Raw genomic sequence first — 27,844 nt, 5'->3', positions numbered from 1 at the left:
CAAATGACTTTCTATTAAACTTATCCTTGGTATCTCATGCTATTTTTCACTGCTGCTGGTGGAATTATTTTTCTTCTTTCATTTCTGAGGATTATTACTTTGTTGTTGATTTTTATTGGGTTCTAAATTTCCAAATATGCCACAAGATTCTCTAAGGTCTTACGATTGCATGTGTTTTTGGTCAAAATCTCTTGGCTTTTGTAAATACGTAATGCTGTAATACACAAAGATAATTTGCTTCTTCTTTTCTCTGTATCTTTTTTTTTTTTTTAGTTTTTTGCCTTATTGCATATGGTAGAACCTAAGAAAATAATACTAACAACAGTAATATTTCCATTCTTGTCTCATTTCTGATTTTAAAGAGATGGCTTTAACAAATCATATTTGAAATTACATCTGTTTAAAGTATTTTCCTATTATTCCCATTTTTATTTCATATTTGTTTTTCTTTTTGAGAATTGATATATTCATACATTTTTTCCTCCTTTAACTACTACACTGAAAGAGCTTCTGATTCGAAGTCATTCTTGCCTTTTTAAAATAAACTCCACTTCTTCACATCAGCTACTCTTTTGATTTGCTACTAGATACTCTATTCAGAATTTCTGCATCTGCATTCATGAGTGAAAGTGTTTAATAAATATCTTTCATTCCTTTTTTAGCAGATCATGAATTGGGCACCTTTCCATCTGTTCTCATGGCCTCACGTTGAAATTAGAGTGTCAGTTTGGGGCTCATGTAGAATTTCAATGTAAAATAATCTGATTTGGGCCAATTTTTAAATGGTAGACTTTTCATTTTATTTTTGGTCACTTCTATTAGTCGGTTGAAGTTTCTTATTTTTCGAAGGTCAATTTTAACAGTTTATTCTTGAGGGAAATCATCCATTTCTCTTAGCAGTAAATGTGTTACCTTGGAGCAGCATATAACCTTCTCTTAAATTCTCTTGTACCCTTCTCTTCATCTTTCTCATCTCTAGTACTGCATGCTTTTGTTTTTCTTTCTCTTGTTTTTCCTTAAAAAGGCTCACTAGGAGTTCACCCCTTTTTTGCCATTTAAAAATGAGCTTCTGGCTTTGTACATCCTTTGTACTGTGCCATAATCTTTATTTCATTATTTCCTGCCTTTTTGTTTTATTCCCTTTGTTTTCTTTTGGTTCATTTTGATAGTCCTATTATAATTCCTTAAATAGTCACATCATATATTTCCAGTCATTCCTTCAAAATCAGGCTTCTTAAAATATCTACTATTCTGGACACATTAAGGTGTTGTTTTGGGCCACATTCAGGAACCTGCATTTATACAACACCCTCAAATTCTTGAAGGGTTCTTTTAAATTAGTTATACTGTTTTGTGTTTCATTCTTTAACAAGATAACTTCCAACACAATACACTCGCTGCTAAACCTCTCACACTTAGAGTACCTGGCCCACGTCTCAGACATTTAGATCCTCGATAAATGAAAGCTGAAGAAAAAGTTCAAGGGAATGATGTGACTGACCTTTCACCGTTCCATAGAGGAGATGACTGACCACAAGCATCTACAAATAAACAGATACAATAGATTCTCCAAAGAGCCTCAAGAATTACAGGAAGTCCTGAAAAATTGTGGGGTCGTGAACCGGAAACAAATGTTCCAAATCAAAGGTAACAAGTTACAGGTAATGAAGAACAGCAGTGGTTCTCAAAGAGGGTCCCCAACCAGCAGCAGAACTTGTTAGAGATGCCAATTCGGAATCAGAAACCCTGGGGACTGAGAGGGGACAGCACTCCGCGGTATAACGAGTACTGTAAGCTCAGGTTTGAGAACCACTAAGCAACTATATTGAGTTATTAGTCCAGTGGAAGCAGCCAAAGCAGAGCACTCCAAATCACTGGCGGTATCGCTTTCTTCCCTTTCTTCCCTGGTGGCCAAGAAAGTTTGGATGAGGGAGTAAGAACAGTTGCATTTTCAAAGTTGGTGAAAATGAAAGATCTGAACTTAGCCGTCTCTGTCACTGAAAGTCTTCTGCAGCTCAATGCCTCCAGTAAGAGCCAGTCTGAAGCGGGCGTGAGGCAGGCTCCCAGATGAGGATCTAACACTCATCAAAAAAAAAAAAAAAACACGTGCTAATGGATCCTGTGGCTGTTTTAGCCATCTTGAGAAAAATGTCCTCTCCGAATGGAAGCGGAGCATGCAAAATAGCTTTCTTCCAACCACAAAAGTTTCCTGGGCATTTATGATATGCCAGGAGCTCTCAAAAGCAGAGACGCGATCTTAGAAGACATCGTCGTCGTCCTGAGGAGTTCACAGCCTGGTGCGGGGTGCGTGGGGGTGGGGACTGAAAACGTGCTATTCCTCCCCAAGCGTCAGAGAGACAGTAAGAGACTGCAGATAGCCGGGCAAGAGGGAAGGGCAGGGTGATCCTGGCCCTGAGGATTTAACGAATGCAGGAAACAAGAGAGGCATGAACCATCTTCCCTCTAGGCCCACCCCAGTCCCAGGGGATTTCAGGAGGCATTAGGCAAGGCTTTCTCCCTCCGTCTCCAACCCTTCTGCGTTGTTGCTTTCCTCTCTCCCTCGCCAGTGTACAGAACTTCTCCGTGCCTCTCTTAAAATTTACATTCTGATGCTAGAAGACCAAAACTAAACCAATTAAAGTAATAGTTGCAGTACAGTAAAATGTAGTATATGAAGAATAAAGCAGGATAAGGGGACAGAAGAAGACAGAGGAGCAGAGGAGAATACTTTAATGGAAAGTGGTCATGGAAGGCATCTCTGCAAAACTGGCATTTGACAGAGACCTGAAGGAAGAAGGGAGAGAGTCAGACGCACGTCGGAGGTGGAGGGCTCCAGCCTGAGGGGGAAATCCAGAAAGTGCCCACGATGGTTCACTGGGGTGAATGAAGGAAGTACTTGAACCTCCATTTGTATTTTTATCTGGAAAATAAGAAATTGAGTGTGCCTAACACTTAATACATGAATTATAAAAGAACACATATAAATAAATACATATGGGGTGGAGGCTCAATCTGTGAAAAATTATAGTAGAGGGAAATTAAAAGTTCAGAAATTACACCTGCCTAAAGCAATGATCTTGTGCAAGGCGGGGGTAGACTTTGCCCATGTCTGTATCTTTAGATTCTGTCCTGTTATCTGGGGAAAAAAATAAGTATCACCATTCTGTGTATATTTTTTTCATCTCCTGTGTATACCGTTTTTTCTCTCCTCTAACTTTACAGCAGTCTCTATTCTTTCGTATTTTGAATAGAAACCCAACTCTATTGCAGATGGGTCCCTAATGAATGAATAAATGGATAGATGGATGGAAGGAAGGCGCGGTGTGGAAAGAGGCGATGCACCCGGCCTGCGTGTATTGCAATGTTGTAAAGGAGGCCGTGGCACAATAAAAGACGTTGGGTTTTGGCATCTGACATGAGTTAAAATCACCCAGGGACTGCCAAAGACCTAGAATTATGGAGAGACAAGTCTTCTCAGAGGCAGATGAGGTGAGTCTTAACTGAGAGGAGGGTAAATTGGAGGGGAAAAAAGGGGGGTTTGGGGTGAGAGGTGCGGGGTAAGTCAACATGAACTGTGGCAACCTGGACTAAAAGGTGTACCTCCAGGAAGCACGTCACGCGGCAACTCCCACATCCACCTCTCCAATCCGGGTATCAATGTAACCCTCTAAAGGGGTGGCAAGATCTTGGGCATCAGGGAATCCAAGAATGAACAAATCAACACCTTGCTGCTTATTGGCCAGGATGAGTGTCAATCCTCACCCAGCCTCCTTAGCCTGCGCCTCTGTGGCAGGTTTATCCTCTGGCGCCATCTGCAGGCCGCACGCGGAATTCCATGCTCCGTGGAAGAAGCCTGCGCACAGCAGTTACAGCGGGCCAAGGGCTGGGCGCGGGTTCTTAGGAGCTCTGTTCTCAAGCTCCAGCGCGGACCTATAAGGAGACTTCCCGCACTGATCTCCTTCCCGGGAGCTGCGATCGAGGGAGCCACGGAGGCTATGGAAGGTGGGGACGGCGAGGAGTGGGACTGGAAGCTATGGGCTAGGGTCGTGGAGGCTGATTGGAACGTAGAGAAGCAGTGCCTGGGGGCTAAGGTCACCGGGCATGACGGCTTGGGTGTAATCTTGGCTCTCCTAATAGCCCTGCGTCTTGAGGCCACTGGTTTGAGTTCTCTATAAACACAGCTTCCTCTTACATGAGGATAACTGGAGCTGCCTCCTAAGGTTATGCGGATGAAATAAGTTAAAATTTGTGAAGTCTTTACAGCAGTTTCTGTCCAGTGAAGCTAACAGTTGGCATTAAAGATGGTCACCAGAAGCATTGGCATCACCTCTTGGGAAATGCAAGTTACCGGCCACCCTCTAGCCACACTGAATCAGGTTCTCTGCAGAATTATTATTTAATTTACGAATAGGGAATCGAGACCCCCCCCCCAAACACACACACACACACACACACACACACACACACGCTTTCACCACCACCACCAAGAGGGGAGGGCACTTGCCCAAGATTTCCCTGCGGGGTCCTAATAAGCTGTGAGGCTCTAAGGTTAAATTCTCCCTGGACATCTCTGCCCCCTGCCCCCATCAAGTCCTAAGGCTTTGGGCAAACTATCCTGTTCTCTAACCCGTGAAATGGAGGCAAAAGTCACACCTAACTCAAGGGCTGATGGCGACGATCAAACGAGACCAAAATGAGTCCACTAACAATACCACCCCCAATGGGAACAGAGGTTGAACTAGTGTCCATCCCTCTGCAGGCCCCAGAACCCGAAATACCTGCAGGCTCCTGGAACCCCGTAGGGCGGGTTTTCCTCTAGGATGATAAAATAAGGCACTTTGGATAAGCAAGTCACCAGGAGAGAGATTCTGGGAGAGGGTCCGATCTCTGGGCCTCTTGTTTTGGCCTGAGTCCGGCCCAGCTGGGTCCGGAAAGATTCTCAGAGCCAGGAGAGAGGTTTCTGAGTCCCGCTGTGTGAGTTCAGAGATGAAACCACGCAGCTCCCCTTACATCTTGGCCCCAAGTCACATCCACTCAGGATTCAGTGGATATTTCTCTTATTGAAGAAAGAGAAAACCCCCAGATAGCTGGCAGACGCCTCAGAGTGGGCATCGCCCTCCCATGAGAGCATTGTCTTCCTCTGATAGGTGGGTCAGGGGTCCCCAGAGGAAAGTTTAGCTGCTAAGGTTTCAGGGCTGTCCCTCAGCCAGTTGCTGGAAGTTTAGAGACCCCACCCCGTCCTCTCGCAAAGAGGGTGGCAGCTTCTAAGACAGAGTGAGATCCCCTCACTAGGAACTCATGGAGGAGAGAAACAGACCATCTCTTCTCTGCTGTCACGCAGAGTGTGTGTGTGTGTGTGTGTGTGTGTGTGTTCGTGAAGAAATCTGCTTTTCACATGCAGTCCTACAGAAGCCAGTCCACTCCAACTGGAAGATTAGGAGCGAAGAGGAAGGATGCACATTCAGTACTTACTGGTGATTGCCCAGGAGAGTCAGGAAGGGGCAAAGGACTCAACACGTGGAGGGCAGAACACAGACCAGAATAAAAGAAAGCAAGAGACAGAAACTTGGGCTCATGATGAGAATGATATTGGCCATTAACTGAGAAGTATGTTTGAAGTAAAGTGAAAATTAAAAGGAAGAAGGTTCACAGGAAGCTAGCTCAGCAGAAGACAAAAGGGTGTCTCTACTCCGTCTTCATTACTAGTCACTGTTGCTTGGAATAATTAGGCAGATGCCATTTGGGGTGGCAGTCTTCCATTTCTGCCTTAAGTGTAACGCTGACCCTCACAAAGAAACCAACTGCCTAGAGCTGCCTGGGTCAGGACCTGTGGGTGTGGAGCAGGGCTCCAGGCTTGCTCTCCCTGTGGCGGCTGTGCTCGGAGAGGTTCCATGCAAACCCACTGCAGCTTGGCAGCAGCGACAGAACAGGGAGGGCTCCAGGAGTCTGTGGAGCCACCAAAGCAGCCTGTTAAAATTATGTGATGTCCCTGTGGACACAGTGTTTGCCCTGAACAGGTTACAGCTGCACTAAGCACCTTGTTGGCTGTATGTATGTAAGTAGTCTGCATTTTAATATCTAACACGATAAGTATATTCTGGGCCATGTGGCAGGTGGCGGGGCTAGTTTACTCCTATCAACCCCATGAAGAGGTGAAGACCACTCAAGTGGTTGGGAAAGGTGCAAATGCATCACATACTAATGGCAGAGTCAAGGGACAAGCCAGTATCTGATAGTGACTCCTTTAGGAGACCATGAAACTCAACATATCAAAAGTAGAATTATTTGCGCCGCGTGCAAACACACACACACACACACACACACACACACACACACACACACTCCATTCATAGCACACCCAGAAGCACCCCCATCACATTTCCCTATATCGGCTAACAGAGACTTTATCCTTCTAGTTGCTCATGTGAAAAGTCCAGGACTCATCGGAGACCGCTCTTTCTCTCATTTCTCTAAAACCTCATCCAGAAACAAAGCTGGCGGCTCGCCCTTCGGAAGAAGGCAGAATCCCACCACTTCTCACAGCCCTGCCACTTTGGGGTGCTGCTGCTGCCCCCTAACCGCCTTCCAATTTAGCTCTCCTTCGCCCAGGTTTCCGTTCACACAGCTCCCAGTGATCGTTGAAAATATAAATCAGTCACATGACTCCTCCAATTCAAATCGTCAGTTTAGAAGAAATCTCACATTTATAATAATGTCCAGATCCTTACCGTGCCCGACAAGGTTTGTCCCATTCCAAAGCATATCCTCTGTCCCCTGAGATGTCACGATGCCCACGGCACCATCCTCTACCGCCTCTTGCTCTTCATCACGTTGGAACACCTCCAGACTCCACGCAGAAAAGAGACTCAGCCAGTCCCCTTGTGCAATAATTTGTATGGGTACATGTGCTGGTTCCAGTCCCCCTTCAGGGTGATTAGAGGATTAACGGGGATTTCATAGAGCAATCACACTTTTTCCTTTTTCTTTTTTTCTAACTGTGTTCATGCTCTTTTCACAAGTCTCCTCGTAAACTTTGTTCTCCCCAGACTCCGCAGACGGCCTGGTTTTAAACAGTGATTGTAGCTCTCAGTGTATATTTTACATGAGGTCAAGGTAGGAATCGCTTTCACGGTTTTCCACCCATACCACCGACTTTTCCATTCACAGCTATTTTTCTGTAAGTGACAAAAGGGTTGTCGCCATCATCACCTAGCAACGATTTTCTCCCCCTCTTTGACCAACTTTTCAAACGTTGCACCCAATACGGAAGGCACCTGCTCCTATTCAGGTTCTGAAACAGGGACCTTAAGCCCCCTGCAGAGCAGCTTCTGGATCATGGGTTTGCAGACGGCTGACTCTGGAGTCCTGCATCAGGACGCTCAGGTTCAGCATCTAGAAAGGCGCGTCCTGGACAGCAGGAGTGGCGGGGCTGGCCTCTTCAGCCAGCGTGACAGTCTGAGGTGCACGCATCAGCCCCTCGGGGACGCTGGCTCCTGTGCCTGGGCGCGGGGGAAGGGCAGAGAGGGATCACCACATCCCACTAGACCCACCGCAGGAGCGCGCTGCTTGCTGCGCCCCCTTGAGCCACTCGGTCGGCGGGAAGCTGGCGAAGCGCACCGCGAGCGGACAGACGCCCGCACGACGCCGGCCGGAGCCTCTGCCGGGTCTGGCGGAGAAGCTCATCCCCGCGCCCGTCAGTGGGGCGGTGGCCGAAGGGCAGCGACGGCCCCACGCGCGAAGCCCCGGCGGAGGAGGTGTGGGAGTTGTGGGGTGTCGGGCCTTTCGCTCCCACCCGTCCCCGCCCCTGCCCCGCGGCAGCCCGCGCGCTCTGCACGCTGGGCGGGGCCGCGGCGCAATCCGCTCCTCCCGCCCCCGCAGGGCGCCCTGCTGGCTCAGCTCCCGACTCCGGGACATGGACTCGGATGGCGGGAAAGGCGGAAGGAAGCGATTGCGCAGAGATTGTTCCCGAAAGCAGAGCAGGCCGTGGACCGGGCGAACCCCGGGATTGGATGGGTGAAATGCCGCGTGATCTTCAGGGCCAAAGGGGTCCGTCGGCGGGCCCGCCTCTGCACTCGCCGGCCGGTACCGTCCCGCCCTGACACTTGGAGCGGGCTTTTCCACTTGCGGTCGGGGCGGCAGTGATTCCCGGGGACCCTCAGGCCCCGCTGAGCGCCATCTCCGAAGCTCCGGCGACTCCCAGGCGGCGTCACCCGCAGAATCGGCGCGCGTTCTCCGCTCCTGTGAGTAGTTCCGAATCGGACACGGACTGGCGTTCCTAGCGGGTGGTGGCAAGGGCAGCGGGCAGAAGGACGGCAGCCCGAAGCCAGGGAGGGTTGGCAGGGGGAAGCAGGGAGGGACAGCGCAGCTTCCCGTTGTGGGAACCCCTACAGCTCTCCAGCTTCGAAGGTCAAGAGTTTTACTCGTGAGAAGATACTTGGAGACAGACTTGCCAGCTGCCCCATGCAGTGGCGCTGTGCCTAGTTGGGGGAGGGGAGGATGGAGCGGGGGTGCATGTTAACCGTACAGATTTCTTAAGTGCACCCCAGACGTACTGAACCTTTACCTTTGAGGGTGGGATTCTGGTACCTACCTTTTTAAGGAGTGCAGAGGCGGGTCATCCACAGGCACAATCCAAGTTTGGTCTGAGCCAAGATCTTTATTGAGCATTTCCTCTCCTTGGAAACAGTTTTATCTTTGCAAGTCGTGCCTTTAAGCCTCTCAGGTGGCACCGGAGCAGCCTTTAGCCCAGAGCTCGCTTTGTCCCGCTGTGGGGGCAACACATACTCATGAATCATGAAGCTTTCTAGGTGACTTTTGGGAACAGAAACTCTTCTCAGCCCAGTAGGAGCCTCAGAATTGTTCTGTCTTTCCCTTTGGAGGTGTTCTTCCCCCGACTTCTGATAGTTTCAACACTCTCTTGCACTAAGGGATTCTTAGGGGTCAGAGATCACGGTTCCGAGCTGCCTCGTGTCCCGCGTTTGAAAGCTGTCGCTTCGCACATTTTGTCTGTTATCGTTTCAGTCATTTGGAGTGGGAGGACAGACCCAGTCCTTGTTTCTCTATCTCGGTGGATAGTGAAGTGAGCTCTCTTCTCTTGGACTCATCATGAATTCCATAAAGCGTGAAGAGGACACGTCCTTCGGTGCTGCGGAAAGTGACCAGAGCACCAGACCTGACGTCTCAGAGGTACGTCTGCTTTTTTACAACTCTTCGCTGGTACAGCACTCTTATGGAGGGCTACCCCGGGATCCTGGAAGGGGGCAGTTTATAGAGAATGGCAGCTATAACCCGGTCCCTTCTGTCGTTCAAAACATGTTTGGGGACATCGTGCACATGAGTGCCGGCGTAAAGTCAAATGACAGTGTGTGAATTAGCAATGCGAACGATGCCTGTGAGACAAGGTCGCTGACCCAGAGTAGAGACGCTTAGTATCAAGGGAAATAGAGACAGGCGTGAACAGTAAGTCACAGTGTCCCCCAGTTATACTAGCCACTTCCTATAGATGATCTCATTTAACATTTAATACAACTCTGTGCGATGGATATTATTACCACCCCTATTTTCTAAATGAAGAAACTGAAACCCAACTTTTGTACGCCACAAAAGTAATGGACTTCAGAGCCTGGATTTTGAAGCCAAACAATCCTAATTCGGAGTCCAGTTTTCAAAAGACACACTGTGATACTCAAAAAAAGTGATATGATAACACTAAATCGAGATACAAGCAAGCGATTTTAGAGTGCAGAGAGAGGAATGCCTGCTTCTTTGTCTATGAATATATTTGTGTGATATAAGTCTGTGTCTCTGTACATCGACCCTATCCTGTGACTCATCACGCCTTCCATTATTTTATATGTCTTTAGTGCTGTTGAAACCCTGTACAGACTAGAAACTAAAAGACATTTAATGGGCGCTTTGGACGGGTGATGTTCCAGATGTCCAAAGGATGTATTGAAGAAGTCGAGCTTTACTACAAACTCAGTAGATGCAGATTTAAAAACATCAAATCAGATGACATTTCGCCTATCAGTTTGGCAAATGTTTAGGATAATAACACGACAATGCTTTTGAGGCATCGCCCACATGGTGGGTTTAAAATAATTCACGAAAATGCTTTTGAGTGGACAGCAGGTGAATGATGCCACGTTCCTGGACAGCAGTATGGCAGCAGATATGTTGTCAAGTCCGTTTCTAGCCTTAGGCTCGGTATTTCTGCTGCTGGGTATTATGTCCTCTGGACATCATCAGATGGGCAGACAGAAATGTTCTATGTGTAGAAATGTTTGTCATGTCAGAGGAGTAAAAAATTGGAATCAATCTGAATATCTCACAATAAAGAATGGATTAAAAATGATTATACAGCGAAATATCACATGGCCCCTCAAATTGTATTTTCCAAGATTGTTTAATGACATCGGAAGTACTGCTAGACTGCTTAGTGAAAGAGAAACCCCTATACAGCACAGCATAACAGAAAGAGTATAAGATTTCTATGTACATGTAAAACAATACAAGCCAAAAAGGAAAAACAACAAAATGTAGAATGGTTATCTCTGGCGATGGAATGATTGACCTTTTTTTTCCATTATTAAGTAGCCATTAGATTATCTAATTTTTATTCAGCACGTCCAGGAGTTTTATGATTGGCATAACGTAAAACATGATTATCTCTCCTATCTCAAGGACACTGTCATGAAGCAGATATGGGCTGGCGCACCTGTCGCTCCTTCCCCCTCTGACACAGGAGAGTGTAGCGGCACCAGTGCACTTCAAAGTGATGCCCATGAGCGGGAAGCAGCCCTTAAAATTCCGAAGCCCAATCCAAGCAACGGTGAAAAGCGTTATTTCACCTTTAATTTACACAAAAGCTCCAAGCAATCAGACTGGAGCGAACTGACAGCATATGGTGAACTCCATGAGAATATCTACTCAGCTTTGAGAGCTAATGTAGATTTCAGTACAAGGATGCAGGATTGTTTTAATAAGAACATTATTGTTTATGAAGAGAAAACCATGAAAGGATATATAAATTTAGGAATGCCTCTCAAGTGCCTACCCCCAGATTCTCATTGTACAATAACAGTCGGTCAAAAAATAAGTGACCAAGAAGCTCATCAGATATTACGCCAGTGTGAAAATCCAGACATCGACTACATTCTCTTTCGTGTTGTCGCTGTGGGGAAGACGACAAAGAAGATTACGAAGCTCGGGGAACTTCACAAACATGGACGCGCTCTCTGCATCTATGCCTCGAAGGGCGAGACCGTCCAAGAAGCTCTGTGCAAAGATGGCCGATTTCGGTCTGACCTGGAGGAATTGCAGTGGAAACTAAGGGAAGGTCATAAGAAGGTTTATGGAAAACAGTCCCCGGTGGAAGCAGTAGCTGGAAAAGTCTTAGAACTGGACATTCCTACAAAGCGATCTGTCGGAAAAGGTAGTGGTAAGAAAACAAATCAGGAGAATGACGACGGCACCGATGGCGTCTGTCCCCGGGCTCGGATGCAGGCTGAGGTGCAGACCCATGAACCAGGGGAAGATGGAGAGACTGAAGATGTAGAGCATGACCGAGACGAGGTTCTCTCACCACGAAGTCTAGGGCATGACATCAAAGGTAAAAGACACCGGACAATGGCCAGAATGAGAAAATATTACGATTACGGATATCGTATTTCCAAGAAATATATTAAACTAAACTCACGCATTAGGCAAAGGCCCCATCTGGGCATGCTCTACATTACCGAGTGGGATCTCGGGAAGGAGGCAGCTGATCTCTGGCTAAAGAATATTCAAATATTGGGCATAGGTATAATGAAGCAATATCCAAATTTTAGCAAAGAGGCACTTCAGATGAAGGAGTATTTTCAGGAAGAACGAAGAGAAGAAAACCTCTCATCGTTGGAACAATTTAACATATATAAAGAGTACTTTGGAAAAGTGACTTCAACTTCTACTTCCATTGCAACCTATGAACATCTTACTAAACTTAGTGTGTCGGTTGGGTTCATAATATGGGAGCATAATGGAAGAAGAGTCAATGGTACTTGCTTTGTCTTCAATGAAGGTTATATTTTCACCTGTCGACATATTATACAGTTTATGCTGGGAGAAGGCAAAGATCTGCGTCTGTGGCCAGATATAAGCGAATATGCACGTGTAAATTTCACTTATAAGGGGTCCTGCCCTCCTGCTGCTGACTGGTTTTCTGTCGAGCAGTGGATTCGAGTGTCCGATGACAATCTAGATTATGCCATTTTAAAACTAAGAGATCGTGGGAATGGATTTCCTCCAGGCCTGGTGGGAAACATTTCCTCCCCGCCATCTGACGGTTTGGTTTATATAATTGGTCATCCGGACGGCCAGAACAAGAAATTAGACAATTGTGCCGTGATTCCTCTACAGAAACGGTTAGAGAAGTACCCAGAGCAGCATCGAGAGGAGTTGAGAAAATGGTACTCTCCTATTTTGAATGCTTGCCCTATGTTTACCCGAAGAAGCTTTCTACGAGAGTTGTGGAGTTCCGACACACTCAGTTATGATACTTGTTTTTCAGACGGATCCTCTGGCTCCCCAGTGTTCAGCGCATCTGGCGAATTGGTTGCTATGCACACCGTCGGGCATTATAACGGCAGCGATAATCCCCTTATCGAATTCGGCTATTCTATGCAAGCAATCCTTTGTGATATTGAACAAAAAAACGAGAGCGTGTATAAAGTGTGAATGGAAAAGAAAAATGGGAACCCCCATGAAGAAAGCCTAACAAATGAGTCGTCACTTCAAAATCATCAAGAGGAACCCATGGAATATTAGAAACAAGATGTTTTTTTTTTTTAAAGAAAATGTGCCAAAAAGCTAGAACGTTGGGGCCTGCTTTCTTAAAGTATGATGAATATGCTATCTTAATTAGAAAACTTTTAGAAAATCCTGTGTCTGTGCAAGACATAACAGCCCAAATAAATATTAATTTTCTTTCCTCATCGGCTTTGTTTTTATTATTCAAAACAATCTCGAGACTCACTTAAAATACTTAGCTTCCTTCTACACATGCAAAGAATTTGGTCTTTGCTGTCCTAAATGCCTATGGTGACACCCCTAAGTCCTAAATGCCTAGGATGGCACCCCCATCCCATCTTCGTAACCGGTGGAGTGATTCTCATCCTCTGCCTAGCCACGTAATGGGAAATACACCTTTAGAGTTAAGGGGAAAAGACGTATTGTTCCTCTAGTCCCCCAAATTCTTTGGCAATCGTAATTTCTCCCCTTTCATGCCACCTGTGACATTAGCCTCTATTGCAAAAGCCAGCAGAGGATCCAGCTTTTTCAGAGCTGTCCTCCAGTTCTGCCCTTCTCCAGCAGACGTCAGGAGGGACTTCCTTAGTCTCCATCCCCACCCTCTCACGTCCAGAGTTCAGAAAGCTAAAAGCTAAATACCCCACTCAAATTTGCAATGGAGATTCTGCATGTAAATCAGATTCCTCCGCATTGAAGCACTGTCACATCATTTGGAAGATAGAAATGAGAGGGAGGCCATCTTTCTCCTGCCCCATCTTTGGCAAACTCGGTCATATAAAAGTGAATGTGGGAGACTGCAATATTGGCCACATACAGTGTCGGTGTCCAGTTGTCACGTTTAGGGGACACTAGGAGTAACTGCAGGAGCCAGAATCGGGTGTGTTTTAAGAGCTGATATTCTCTATGTCCTAAGAGTCTCCCAAATGTCGTAACTCCAGTTCTAGGAATCTTACCCTTTTTGAATAAATGTCCTAAATTTCATCTGTGAGACGAAAGAGGTTGTAAATTTAATTGCCATTGGATTTCAGCAATATAAAAGATCAATCTCAGGATTCTCCTTCTGGTAATGGTGGAATGAGTATTTCAGACCGATCTTCTCACCCTACGTGCACAAGCACGCACGCACGCACACACACACATACACGCACGCACGCACTGAACAACCAGAAAATATAGGCAGAAAATAGGAAACATCTGTGTGAAGTCAACAACGTATTACCAAAGCAGCTGGGAAGTGTGCAGCTGATGTCCGCGTGAGGAGGGAAGGCCGAAGGGCCACAGCTGCAGTTAGTGCTGCTTTTACCTGAGAGGCACCTGTCGATTCTGGAGGAGAGGTCTGAGAGGCTGATCAGCTGAAGAGACATTTGAAGAGAATCGTGAAGTTAAGGAGGGGCAAAAGTTAGTGCTTAAGGCCTATCAGTAAACACCACGAGATTTTGAATGGGAACGAAGTATTGCACTCCAGGAATAAACGTCCCAGAAATATTCCAGCCTTCACTGGGAGTACAGTCAGTTTGAAATCAACTCCATCCCAATTAGGTTAACGGTATCTGGGATTGCTAGTGACCCCAGCCCAGCCACCTCCCAGAACGAATGGGAAAGTTTCTTTGGAGGGAGGTTATATCGTTCTGAGCCTCAACATTTTCTACAAGACAACATTCGCTAAAGAAAAATGAAAAATTTCAGACTTAAGAAAAAGGTAAGGGACTTTTATTGGTGAAATCGATCAAAAAATTTGGCAGAGATGTGGGCTTAATGAGAGAAACGCCACTGTTCTAATACTAATATGTAAGATATATGCTGTATTATAATTATTTGCTTATAAGCCAGTTCAAGAGCCCAACGTGCTTATTCAAGAGACAAACTTTTCTTCGTGACTGTCTGAATACAAGGAAATTAGTTTCTATTCTCATCATCTGACTCATCCTTTACTTGTCAGACCATGTCTATCAACATTTCCTGTCTCAGTATCACTGAAAATGAAAGCAGGAACTGCACAACAAAAGTTGATGTATGACTAACCAAAAGAATACTTTCAGACGTTTTCATGGATCTGTGGGTCCTCCCGTCAAATCTCGGGAGCCCAGTGCCCCTGGCACGACCCTACACATGGAGATTTCGAGTGACCTGATCCTGCTGTTGTAACTAGATCTCCATGGTGATCATTTATGGGGTCTCCTAATGGGAGAATCATCTTCAAAGTTAATTTTTTAAAAATAGTACACAAACAAAGCCTGCCCCCTTCCCCACCCCCACCCAATCGCAGTGTCAGTCCTGAGAGCCTGGTCTTGTCACTACGTGAGCTCGCCTGCCCTGTGATCTCCTTCTCATTTCTCTGAACCAAGGATGGGTCCAACCAAGAGGGCCAGACTGTGATGGCCTGCTGAAATGTGAAAGGGTTAAAGAATAATTAAAACCTGAAACTGGACAAAGGAAGTCTATAACTTAGGCCTAGTTTCTGGAACCCCTAACCACATTCTGTTAATCATGAAACTTGTAACAATGAGCTCATACGCTAACTGCCAATTTTAGCCTGTGTAACCCTGCTTGCTTGCGTGGCATGAAAAATAATCAATTGTATATAAGCTGAAAATTACTGTTTGGCCATCGCCCATGGGAACACTGGCTATTGTCCATGGGAACATAGGCAATCACCCATAGGAACATAACATTCTAACACAAGCTTTCTGCTTCTGTACTTCCCGCTTGCACACCTGACCAGTGGGTTGACAGGTAGTGAATAGGAGAAAGATGGACCTTTGTGTTTAAGACAGAATGAGGAATGGGATTTGGGGCTTAAAAACCTTGTATCTTGGCATTTCGGGGCTGCTCCTTTGCAAGGACAGCCTTCGGCTAATAAACTGTCTCCTGGTTAAGAGCACTCAAATTGGGTCTGGTTATTCTGGACACAACACAGACAAACGATGGTTCTAAGTGATTATAGCAGATTGCATTCTCCGCCAGGTTTTAGGCATAGCTTATCATTGGGATATGCAGGAGTCAGACGCATAGACCGTGGGACTTTGAGGCCGCAAGCACATCTGAATTGGGAATCTGTAGCTCAAAGGTCACCACATCTAAGCTAGCATGGCCGAAGCCCTCTCTGGACCACCGCTGCATCTTGTTCATTTCTGGATTATAGCACAAGAGTCATAACTCTCTTTTTACTTGTTTTTCTCACCGGCTAGATTGTAACTTATTGGACGGTGAGAACAGTGTTACGTCCCTCTATATTTCCAGGGCTTAACACTCTACCTGGCACACACAAAAGTTCCTCCAAAAAGACTGAATAGTTGAAAAAAAAAAGAAGAACTTAGGTCCACAGTTTTCAGACTCAAGTCAATGAGAGGTGAGTACAGCTGTCCCATAGAGCACATTCATGGGACTTCCACCCCAACGGATTGTGAGCTGGAGACAAAAATCACCTGAAGGTGAGGCTCCTCGGCGCTCCCTTTTCTGTCTTTGCTGCTTGGTCCTCAAGCACTTCATCCAGCCTTGCAAAGGGTGTCCACAAAGAGAACATCGGAGGCGGTCTGCATGGCAAGATGACATGCTGATCCATCTTCACTGACTGCGTTGGCTTCAGCCTGGTTTTTTTTTTGTTTTGTTTTTGCTTATTCTGAAGGTCAGTTACACAGTTAAGAACAAAAAGACAGCTACTCACAATGAAATCTGCTGATGTCTCTGGTCAGTCTAATCATGGGGAGCGTCCAGGGAAGGGGGGTGGATAAGAAGGGAGTTTTAGGGTGGTGATACAATTCTGTATAATATTGTAATGGTGAATACATGACATTATCACTTAAGACCCACAGAATTGACAGCATGAAGAGTAAACCTTAATGTATGGAATTAAAAAAAGCACTTAGGTCAAAGGAATGAATGCAGGCTATGACAAGACAATTTATGTTACAAGCGTATGGAATGAACTCACTGAAGGTGGCGGGAAGGAAGTGCTGACCTAGGTCCTTCAGGAATAAGTCTGTAAGACTGAGGACAAAATAAATTGGACATAAATGCTATAGTCTAGTTGATAAAGTTATTTCCCATCCTGGTACATGTGAACAATCATGATACTGCTATGTGTGTATGCTGGAATTTAATGATGACATAATAAGGTGGGGGATGGTAGGAGCCAAGTTTCTCACTGTTGGAGAAACAGTTTACAGATAAAGGAAGAGGCTGAAATGATCCACGTGGTAATAGATCAGAATAACTATTTATTATACATGCATATGATTACATACAGTAATGTTTGTAGATATATGTGTATACATGAGTTAATGTAGTACATGTACTTTTTTTTGTTATTCTGTCAGCTGAGAGGATCTATGAGATATAACACTTCAATAGTGACAAGCATACCTAGTGCCCAGATCTGGGTTTCTAATACTATTCTCCATTAAAAGTAAGCAGGGCTCCTTGGAGAATTGGCTGATTCTAGGACTGGGGCAGGAAATAGACTAAAGGGGCCTGGAGCACCTCTAGCATCAGGATGTAAGGTAGTGATAAAAAAGAAAAGAAAAGAAAAGAAACAAGTATAACACATTGCTCAAGACATGTCAAAGGGGGCACAAGAGCCAACAGAAACAATTGGAGCAACACAATGAAGCAGTATTGGTTTACAACCCAAAGCATACGTGTATCCAAGAGTTTATACTGATGTAAATAAATGAGAGAGAAGGGACAAATCTCCTACACAGAATGATTCCAAATAAATTTTGCAGATACTGCAGGAGTACCTACCTCACTCCTTACGTGTGGGCTATGCATAACGACTTCCTTCCAAAGAGTACATTATAGAAAGAAGGGGGAAAAGAACAAGTTTACAGTAGTGAGACCTGATAAACACTACTTCAGCCAGGTGTTCAAGGCCAACACCAGGTCATAAAGCACGCACAATAGCATGCTTTGATGTGATATGTTGAAAACAGTGCTTTGCCTCTGTGACCCTCTCTCTAAAACCCTAAGCCCAGTCTAATCATTAGACAAATTCCATTAGAAGACCATCCTACAAAATGCTCGATCAGTACCCTTTCTGACAAAGTTATCAAAAACAAGAAAAGTCTGACAAGCTGTCATAAGCGAGAGGAACCTAAAGAAACATAACAACCAAATGTATTGTGGTATATCGGATGGGATCCCAGAAGAGAAAAAAGGCATTTGTTGAAAACTAAGGGGAAAAACAAAACAAAACAAAACCTAAGGAAATCTGAATAAAATAATAAATTCTTTAAGATATCGCCCTTACCCTAATAGTCTATAAATACATAGAGTGGACATTACCGTCTAAATTTCAGGACACATATATCCTGACAGTTTTAGTAATATGAGGATTTTGTGAATTCTAAAGGATTTTATTTGAGATCATTTCTGAGAGAGCATTTAGCTCCTCAGTTAAGACGAATTGCAGCTGAAGGACAAAATGAAGGGGTGGAAAATGATACTCCAAGCCAACGGAACCCAGAGAAGAGTGGGTGTAGCCACACTTATATCTGACAAAATAAATTTCAAGGCAAAAAAGGGAATGAGAGACAAAGATGGACAGTTAATAATGATAAAGGGGACACTACACTTAAGGAGACATAACACTTATCAATAGATAGGAACCCAATCAGGAAGCACCAAAATATATGAAGTGACTAATCACAGAACTAAAGGGAGAAACTGACAAAAACATTATAATAGCAGGGCACCTAAATACAACATTGACAGCTTTGAATTGATCATCCGAACAGAAAATCAAGGATATATCAGTCTTCAATGACATGTTAGAACAAATGGATTTATCACTATTTACGGGAACTTTCACCCCAGAACGCCAGATTATACATTCTTCTCTAGTGCACACGGAACATTCTCAAGGATAGACCATATGTTGGGACACGAAACAACAAACTTAAGAAGATTGAAATCACACTAAACATACTCTCCAAGCAAATGCTTTGAACCTGGAGATCAACTGCAAGAAAAAAAAAAAAAAGGTGGTAAAACCCACAAATACGTGGAGATTAAACAACATGCTACTCAAGAACAACTGCGTCAAAGAAGAAATAAAAGGAGAGATCGAAAGCTAAATAGAGACAAAGGAGAATGAAAATATATCAAAACTTTTAGGACACAGCAAAAGGGGTAATACGAGGGAAGTTTATATTGTTCAAGAAAAAAAGAAAACCTTAAATAAACAACCGAACATTATATCTTAAAGAACTAGAAAAAGAACAAATGAAGCCCAAAGTCAGCAGAAGGAAATCAAAAATTAGCGTGGAACTAAATGAAATTGAGAAGAAAAAAACAATAGAAAAAGTTAATGCAACAAAGTTCATTCTTTGAGAACATTAATAACATTGAAAAACTCCTGGATAGACTCACTAAACAAAAAAGAGAAAGGACACAAATAAACAATCAGAAATGAAAGAGAAGTTACAATGGATACCAGAGAAACTATGATAGACTATATACATCACTAAATTCAATAACCTAAAAGAAATGGATAAGTTCTTAGAAATATACAACCTCCCTAGACTGAATCATGAAGAACTGGAAAATCTAAATAGATTAATCAACAGTAAGGAAATTGAAACAATAATCAAAACCTCCCAAAAAGTAAACGTCCATGACCACATGGCTTTGCTAACGACCTCTACCAAACATTCAAAGGTGATATAATACCAGTCTCAATATAAAACCTTCTCAAGTGCTTCTAAATAATCAAAGAAGAGGCAATACTTCCTAACATATATTATGAGTAAACATTATCGTGATCCCAAAACCTGGTAAAGATAACAGCAAAAAAAAAAGAAAACTACAGACAATATCTCTAATGAATACAGATGCAAAAACCCTAAACCAAATACTAGCAAATATAGCAAAATAATACATTAAAAAGATAATATAGCACTATCAAGTGGGGTTCGTTCCAGGGGTGCAAGGATGGTTCAACATATGTAAATCGATCAATGTGATATACCACATTAGCAAAATCAAGAATAGAAATCATGTGATCATATCAATAGATGCAGAAAAAGCATCTGACAACATACAACATCCACTTATGATTAAAACACTCAATAAAATGGGTATAGAAGTATATTAACATAATAAAGGTCATATATGGCAACTCCTCAGCTAATATCATACTAAATGGTGAAAAACTGAAAGCTTTTCCTCTAAGATCAGGAACAAAACAAGAATGCCCACTCTCATTACTTTTATTCAACACAGTACTTGAAGTCCTCGCCAGAGCAATCAGGTAAGAGAAAGAAACAAAAGGCTTCCAAATTCAGAATGAAGAAATAAACTTGTCACTTTCTGAAGATGACATCAGTAATTATTGAAAACCCTAAAGACTCCACACACAAAAAAACTATTAGAAACAATAAACAAATACAGTAAAGTTGTAGGAAACAAAATCAATGTACAAAAATCTATTTCGTTCCTATATACTAACAATGAAATTTCATAAAAAGAAATTTAAAAAATTCGCAATTGCTACAAAAAGAATAAAATATCTAGGAATAAGCTTAAAGGATGTAAAGGTCCCATATTCTGAAAACAACAAGACATCATTGTTAAAAGAGCTTGAAGAAGACACAAAGAAATGGAAAGGTATTTCATATTCATGGACTGGAAGAATCAACATAGTTGAAATGGCCATATTACCCAAAGCAATATACAAATTAATGCAATCCCCAACAAAATCCCAATGGCATTTTTTTTAAGAAATAGAACAAAAAATCATCAGAACTGTGTGAAACCACAAAAAAAACCAAATAGCCAAGGCAATCCCAAGAAAAAAGAACAAAGCTGGAAGTGTCACATTTCCTGGCTTCAAATTATACTACAAAGTGACGATAATCAAAACAGCATGGTATTGGCAGAAAAACACACACAAAGACCAATGGAACAGAATTGAGAGCCCAGAAATAGACCCACGTATATGTGGGGAAATCATTTTTGACAAAGGAGCCAAAAACATACAATGGAGAAAAGAAGCTTCTTCAATAAATGATGCTGGGGAAACTGGCACATGCAAAAGAATGAAACTAGGCTGCTATCGGTCACCATACACAAAATCAACTCACAATAGATCAAAGACCTAACTATAAGACCTGAAACAATAAAATACATAGAAGAAAACATAGGTGCTAAACTCATGGACCGTAGATTTAGAGAGGATTTATGAATTTGACCTCAAAGGCAAGAGAAGTAAAAGCAAAAATAAAAGAATGGAACTATATCAAACTAAAAAACAAAAGAAATCATCAACAAAATAAAAAGACAACCAACTGAATGGAAGAAGATATCTGCAAACAACACTTCTGATAGGGGCTGATATCCAAAATACATGAAGAACTCATACAGCTGAACAACAAAAATATAAACAATCCAATTAAAAAGTGGGTGGACGACCTGAACAAACACAAACACTTCTCCAAGAAGACATACAAATGGCCAACAGGCATATGAAAAGATACACAACTTCACTAGCTATCAGGGAAATGCAAATCAAATCCACAATAAGATACCACCTCACACCCATTAGAATGGCTACCATCAACAGGACAAGTAATAACAAGTGTTGGAGAGGTTGTGGGGGAAAGGGAACCCTCGTACATTGCTGGTGGGAATGTACATTGGTGTGGCCCCATACTGGAAACAGTATGGAGGGTCCTCAAAAATTTAAGAATAGCACTACCATATGACCCAGCAATCCCTCTTCTGGGTTTCAAGTGTACAATATAATAGAAAACATTTATTTGTAAAGATAAATGTACCCCTATATTCACTGTAGCATTATTCACGTTGGCCAAGACATGGAAACAACCAAAGTGCCCTTCAATAGATAACTAGATAAAGAAGATGTGGTACAAATATACAATGGACTACTACTCAGCCATAAGAAAAGATGAAACATTGAGTTTTGTGACATAATGGGTGGATCTTGAGAATATCATGTAAAGTGAAAAGTCAAATAGAAAAAACAAGAACCCTATGATTTCACTCATATGCGGGATATAAAACAGAAAGCAAGAAACAAACAAAACAAAACAAAACTACCTCATTGACATACACAACAGCATGGTGGTCACCAGAAGGGAAAGGGGGTTGAGGAAGGTAGACGGGAGTAAAGAGGGTCAAACGTATGGTGATGGAAGGGGACTTGACTGGGCGGTGAACATATAATACAACATACAGATGACGTATTACAGAATTGAACACTTGAAACTTATAGAACCTTGTTAACCAACGTCACCTCGATAAATTTAATGAAATAAATGTTTAACTGCAGTTCTAAGATTTGCTATTGATTGACCCACACATTTTCTAAGTGCTACTTTCTGTGTCAGATATTGGGGATAATGCGATGAACAAGTCTTGGATCCTGCCTTCAAGCAACTGAACTTAGAGAAAGATATGGAAGATGGGGAAAAAAAAAAGGAAAGTTGCACAACTTCTCGTGTCATAACATTATTACTTAATCTTATCCTATTGCTTTACTTGAAAATAGGGATAATCATCCACTTCGTAGAGTTGTTAGGACAAGTTACGTGTGCTTAGAAAAATGCTTGCTGCATAGGAATTGGTCAATAATATTATTATTGTTGATGAAATTAACCATTTTGGACTTTAGAAAACTATCATCAATGCCTATAGAATAACAACTCCGTAGGTAATTCTCGTAAAGCTAGGAAATAGACTGAGGCCTCATCATCCTCAGTCCTCATCACTCAGCATTTCTACTTCCTGCTGAGTTATGCATACGTCTTCATACCACATTCCATAATTTTGTTTAATATGATGGAGGATGGACTCCATAGTAGGGCCAAACTCAATGATACTGGAATGCCCTATTTGGTAGTCATAAGCAAAGCCAGCGCTATGCATGGCCACCAATGAACCTTTTGCATCAAACACTGGGGAGCCAGAAGACCCAAAATAAAAGGTGGTGTTATAGGTAATGAGATCAATCCTGTGAACCATTTCCTGGAAACTGTTTTGAGTGTGCATGTGGATATACTGTATATCACTGAAACCCTCTGCTTTTCTAGCCTGAAGATGCTCCTGACATTTCTCTTCTCGCTCACCCTGAGGGATTATAGCACAAGCATCAGTAGACTTTGCCTCTCCAGAGGGATGGCCAATAATATATATCAACCCATTAGGTGGCACAGGGACAATTCCATCATATAATCCCGAAGGTACTTGTTGTCCATTTTCCTTCAATTGCAGAACAGCATAATCAAGAGTTCCATCAGATACCTCGAACCAAGGTTCAACACAAAAATATTCCTCATCTTTTCTTCGGCTATCTACGTAATCAAACGTCACACGTACACACTGACCAATTATCTCTGCCCACTTACTTCGCTCTATTCCTCCTCCCACAATGTTCTCTATCACATGCTGACAAGTGAAAATGTACAACCCTCTAAAAACAAAGCAGGTGGCAGAACTCGCGTTCCCATTGTTGTCCCACCATATGTACCCAACCGAGTTACTGAGTTGAGAAAGAAGTTTGTGTGTTTTAACTGCAGTAGAGTTTTTTGTCAGTTTCCCAAAGTTTGTTTTATGCAATTGAAATAATTTTTTCTCTTTTTTCATCTGTTTATTGAAGCTTTCTCTAATTTTTTCACACTCTCTTTGCAAACTGGGGTATTGGGCCATAGTTGCTTCTTTCGACTCACTGGAGTTTCTTGTCTCCGACTTAGTACTCTGAGGAGCTGGTGTCCACGTGCCCATCCCTTTCTCTACCTCAACCTGAAAGAGCTTGCCCTCTAAGTCATCAACAACCAGCTGTGTGTTTTCTACAACGAAGACCAGGTCTTCGATGAGTTTCCAATAAACATTCTCCAGAAGGGAAAGGAATCTACCGTCCTTGCACACAGCGTCCTTGATGGTTTCTCCTTTGAAAGCAAAGACGCAGAGTTTGTGCCCTTGTTTGTGAAGTTCCCCGCATTTGACGATCCTTTTCTTCCTCTTCCCAATCGCATGGATGAAAAATTTAACACAGTCAGTAGACGCCCTGTCATGCCGGCCAAAGATCTGGTTCTCTTCTTTCTCCTTACTTTTACTCTGGGCAAATGTAATGATCAGGTGGCATTCACCAGGAAGACAGCTCAGGGGCATTCCAAGGTTCAAGTATCCTTCGATTCCTTCCTCGATACGTACCAGCATTTCTTTGCCCTGATGAGATTTCACCTCTTCTTTGACGGCCCGAAGAGTGTTGAGTGCCTCGTACAAGCTACCACTCTGAGGATGCCTGAGCTTGCGTTTCATTTTTTTGTTTTTCCTGTGGTGTACATCCAAGGTAACGTGAATTACCATATCTGTGGATGTAGCCTGGTCTTTGGGTGTTATATCTTCTGGACCTTTTCTAGAGCTCGTCTTCATCTGAGGAATGCTGGAAATATTCTCTTGTTCTTTATTGACCTAAAAAGAAATGTTAAGTACCGTAAAACTACGAATACAACCCTTGTCTTTTGCTTCTCTTTCTTAGTATGAATTCACAAAATTTCTATAGGAAACTCAGAACCAATGTCCAAACGTCACTGACTAGAATTAAATCAGAGTTTAAGTTGGGAGCCAAAATATAGGCTGAGTTTCCTGTCCCATCAGTCACATAAGCTTTTAATACTGCTACACTGCTGCATTTTTCTGAGAAGTACGAAGAAAGAAACAACTGTTTTCTAGATGCATCAAAAACAGAGATGCTTAAAAGTCTGCCAGCTCTTTTATAGTGTTATTTTAGGCCCTGTTTACTATTTTCCGCTGTGTAATTTGTACTTTTTCCAGGCCCAGTGATGGATGGCACCAAAAATTTGTTCCTAAAGCACCAAACTCAGCAAGAATAAGGGTACCATGGTTTATTATCAGGCCTTAAGTGTTAAACAAAACCATCATCAGTTATCCAATCGTTTGTTCTAGTTATTTCTAATAATAAAACCCTGATTCACCTAGCAACTATCATGCAAACAACTCAAATCATTTCCTCTATTATGTCCACTAATTCCCAAATCCTGCAAAATGAGGAACAACACAAATGGCTTCTATGTCCTTTTAATGGAGAAACAGAGGCACAGGAAATTTTTCCTGTCAGTGCTTTTTTTAGGGTTATATAATAACCGTTAATGAAGTAAGTATCAGAGTTCCAATACTTAGTCCAATATTTTTTTCCATTAGAACATATATATGTTCTAATAAATAAATAAATATATAGATATAGATATAGATATAGATATAGATATACACTTTTTTTTTTTTAGGAGGCAACCCTTGGTTGACCTCACAGATTGCAAAGAACTTGTCAGCTTACAATCTCTTATTTTTTATTTTTTATGCCTACAGCACCTGGTCTTCCTAGGTGGTCTCCCATCCAAGTACTAACTAGGCCCGACCCTGCTTAGCTTCTGAGATCAGAAGGGATCAGGATGGTTCAGTGTGGCATGGCCATAGATTCATTAGACTATATATTCTTTTCTGGTAAATTTTACATCTTCGATTCCCATTTTTATAGGGCGTTATCTTAAAAACCAGGAATGGGGGAAGGGAGAGGAATTACATAAGGAGGATTAATCAAATAGCAGAAATTCAATAAAAAATGATTCCTATGTCTAAATGATACATTTTAGCCAAGTCATAGTCATCATGGCATGGGTGTCAACAGATGCCACTTGCTTGTAATAGGAATAACAACACCAGGATTGTAGTAAACACTAAGTGTAATATCATGTGTGACAATGTCTAGCACAACGAATGGCACATTAGTAGGTTAACTCTATTTTCCTTCTTCATATAATATTTTGGCTCAAAAAAAGGAACATAAGGTAATATATATTTATTCTAGGCATACCCACAAACTCTCAAAGAGCATCCTTTTGGCCTAATGCCTTCAGAAACATTCTTATCATACAGCCCATCACACACTGCTTGATTTCCAACTATTCAAAGGATTCTTAGGCAGATATAGACATTTTCTAAAGAAAAAATGGGGTAAAACATGGTTATTAGCTTGCACTGTCGTGGAGTAGGACAGAGAAAAACAGGACTAGATTTGGCTTGATTTTTCTAGACACTTGGGTGTTCTAGTTAGAACTAGGATAAAGGAAAAGTTAAAGGCTTTTAAGTTGTGTTCTCAAATGCTCACCATTTCTCAGCCTTCTTCTTAACAAATTTTGAGGCGTGTTTTAGACTCAGGAAGAGAGTGACTGTTTGATATGATAACAGAGCCCGGGTAGTAGTAAGACCTCCTACTTAATGTAAGTGAAATTAAGTCCAAGTCTTCACTCCACTACTGCCTTAAGCAACAACTCACTTTTTTCCTCTCCTTCTAAACAAATGGAAGATAATAAACTCCTCTCTGCCTGCCTAACAAGGTTAGAATAAGGATATGTGTTTTAAAAATTGTTTTATAAACTGTAATGCACTATACAAATGTAGGTTTTTATTGTTATCAAATAGATTGGCCATATTTGCATGGTAGATATTTTCAAGCTCTGAAATAACACTAATTTTGTTTTCCATGTTTTACTGTAATACATTATATTTGATTTGTTCTTGTTGTTCAGGAAACGTTATAATAGCCTTTGGTTAAAGCTATTTGATATGGCCGAGATTTTTATTAAAACTCCTTTTTGCTGCCACCCTCCAAAATGAAAAGAATAAGATGGATGAGAAAGATTTTAATTTATTTAATATTCCCTACATATAATGAGGTGATTTCTTGGCATGAAGACTATGTAACCCAGGATGAAGAAAGTCTATTATTAATATATTCCATAAACAGTAGTTACAAACATACCTGAGGAAAATACTGGTCAATTTTCTTGTTATTCTTTAAAGTGGATGAGGCCTTCTGCGATCTGCGTTTCTTAGAGCTCATAATGGCTTGAAGATGAATAGACAGCTCAGCTGAAACACTAAAAAGGTTCAAGTGAGAGCAAAAGTCATGTAGAAAGCTTCATGATTCATGAGTATGTGTTGCCCCCACAGCAGGACAAAGCGAGCTCTGGGCTAAAGGCTGCTCTGGTGCCACCTGACAGGCTTAAAAGGCAAGACTTGCAAAGATAAAACTGTTTCCAAGGAGAGGAAATGTCCCTGAGAAAAACTTCAAGCACCTTGGTAGGACAGTAAGCATTTCAAACCCCAACCCTCCCTCCAAACTGACAAAGCTCCATATCCAACCAAACATTCTCGGGCATGAAAAGCAGCAGGGAGGCAGAGCCCATAACCAGCAGGACAAAGGAGAGGAAATGCTCAATAAAGATCTTGGCTCAGACCAAACTTGGATTGTGCCTGTGGATGACCGGCCTCTGCACTCCTTAAAAAGGATGGTACCAGAATCCCACCCTCAAAGGTCAAGGTTCAGTACGTCTGGGGTGCACTTAAGAAATCTGTACGATTAACATGCACCCCCGCTCCATCCTCCCCTCCCCCAACTAGGCACAGCGCCCCAACTAGACACAGCACCATTGCGTGGGGCAGCTGGCAAGTCTGTCTCCAAGTATCTTCTCACGAGTAAAACTCTTGACCTTGGAAACTGGAGAGCTGAAGGGGTTCGCACAACGGGAAGCTGCGCTGTCCCTCCCTGCTTCCCCCTGCCAACCCTCCCTGGCTTCGGGCTGCCGTCCTTCTGCCCGCTGCCCTTGCCACCACCCGCTAGGAACGCCAGTCCGTGTCCGATTCGGAACTACTCACAGGAGCGGAGAACGCGCGCCGATTCTGCGGGTGACGCCGCCTGGGAGTCGCCGGAGCTTCGGAGATGGCGCTCAGCGGGGCCTGAGGGTCCCCGGGAATCACTGCCGCCCCGACCGCAAGTGGAAAAGCCCGCTCCAAGTGTCAGGGCGGGACGGTACCGGCCGGCGAGTGCAGAGGCGGGCCCGCCGACGGACCCCTTTGGCCCTGAAGATCACGCGGCATTTCACCCATCCAATCCCGGGGTTCGCCCGGTCCACGGCCTGCTCTGCTTTCGGGAACAATCTCTGCGCAATCGCTTCCTTCCGCCTTTCCCGCCATCCGAGTCCATGTCCCGGAGTCGGGAGCTGAGCCAGCAGGGCGC

General features: G+C 43.1%; 3 protein-coding genes and 1 pseudogene across 4 annotated transcripts; 1 reads left to right on the top strand and 3 right to left on the bottom strand.

Moving 5' to 3' along the window:
- Window positions 1-2,987: 2,987 nt before the first annotated feature.
- LOC120600739 (ESX-1 secretion-associated protein EspI-like) lies at window positions 2,988-8,795 on the bottom strand. The gene is made up of 4 exons (XM_039860254.1): window positions 8,708-8,795; window positions 8,564-8,590; window positions 6,729-8,477; window positions 2,988-3,136 (listed from the first exon to the last, which is right to left on the bottom strand). Exons 1-3 carry the CDS (start codon window positions 8,793-8,795, stop codon window positions 7,528-7,530), a joined length of 1,065 nt encoding a protein of 354 aa, XP_039716188.1. The 3' UTR covers window positions 2,988-3,136; window positions 6,729-7,527.
- On the top strand, window positions 8,123-12,974 carry FAM111B (FAM111 trypsin like peptidase B). Its single transcript, XM_039860502.1, has 3 exons — window positions 8,123-8,240; window positions 9,022-9,186; window positions 10,684-12,974. Exons 2-3 carry the CDS (start codon window positions 9,106-9,108, stop codon window positions 12,715-12,717), a joined length of 2,115 nt encoding a protein of 704 aa, XP_039716436.1. The 5' UTR covers window positions 8,123-8,240; window positions 9,022-9,105; the 3' UTR covers window positions 12,718-12,974.
- Window positions 12,975-22,024: 9,050 nt separating this feature from the next.
- Window positions 22,025-27,624, bottom strand: LOC120600865 (serine protease FAM111A-like). 2 transcript variants are annotated; one of them, XM_039860478.1, is made up of 3 exons: window positions 27,484-27,624; window positions 26,588-26,705; window positions 22,025-24,219 (listed from the first exon to the last, which is right to left on the bottom strand). In XM_039860478.1, exons 2-3 carry the CDS (start codon window positions 26,666-26,668, stop codon window positions 22,504-22,506), a joined length of 1,797 nt encoding a protein of 598 aa, XP_039716412.1. In that variant the 5' UTR covers window positions 26,669-26,705; window positions 27,484-27,624; the 3' UTR covers window positions 22,025-22,503. The 2 variants fall into 2 exon arrangements, with proteins under 2 accessions (XP_039716412.1, XP_039716411.1); XM_039860477.1 differs by lacking the exon at window positions 27,484-27,624 and having other exon boundaries at window positions 26,588-26,982.
- On the bottom strand, window positions 25,126-25,244 carry LOC120600912 (uncharacterized; annotated as a pseudogene).
- Window positions 27,625-27,844: the final 220 nt, after the last annotated feature.

Source organism: Pteropus medius, unplaced genomic scaffold, assembly GCF_902729225.1.
Source record: "Pteropus medius unplaced genomic scaffold, Ma_sr-lr_union100, whole genome shotgun sequence".
In the NCBI taxonomy this organism is placed as follows: domain Eukaryota; kingdom Metazoa; phylum Chordata; class Mammalia; order Chiroptera; family Pteropodidae; genus Pteropus; species Pteropus medius.
The sequence above is the reverse complement of the archived record's forward strand: the minus strand, read 5'-3'. Positions and strand labels throughout refer to the sequence as shown.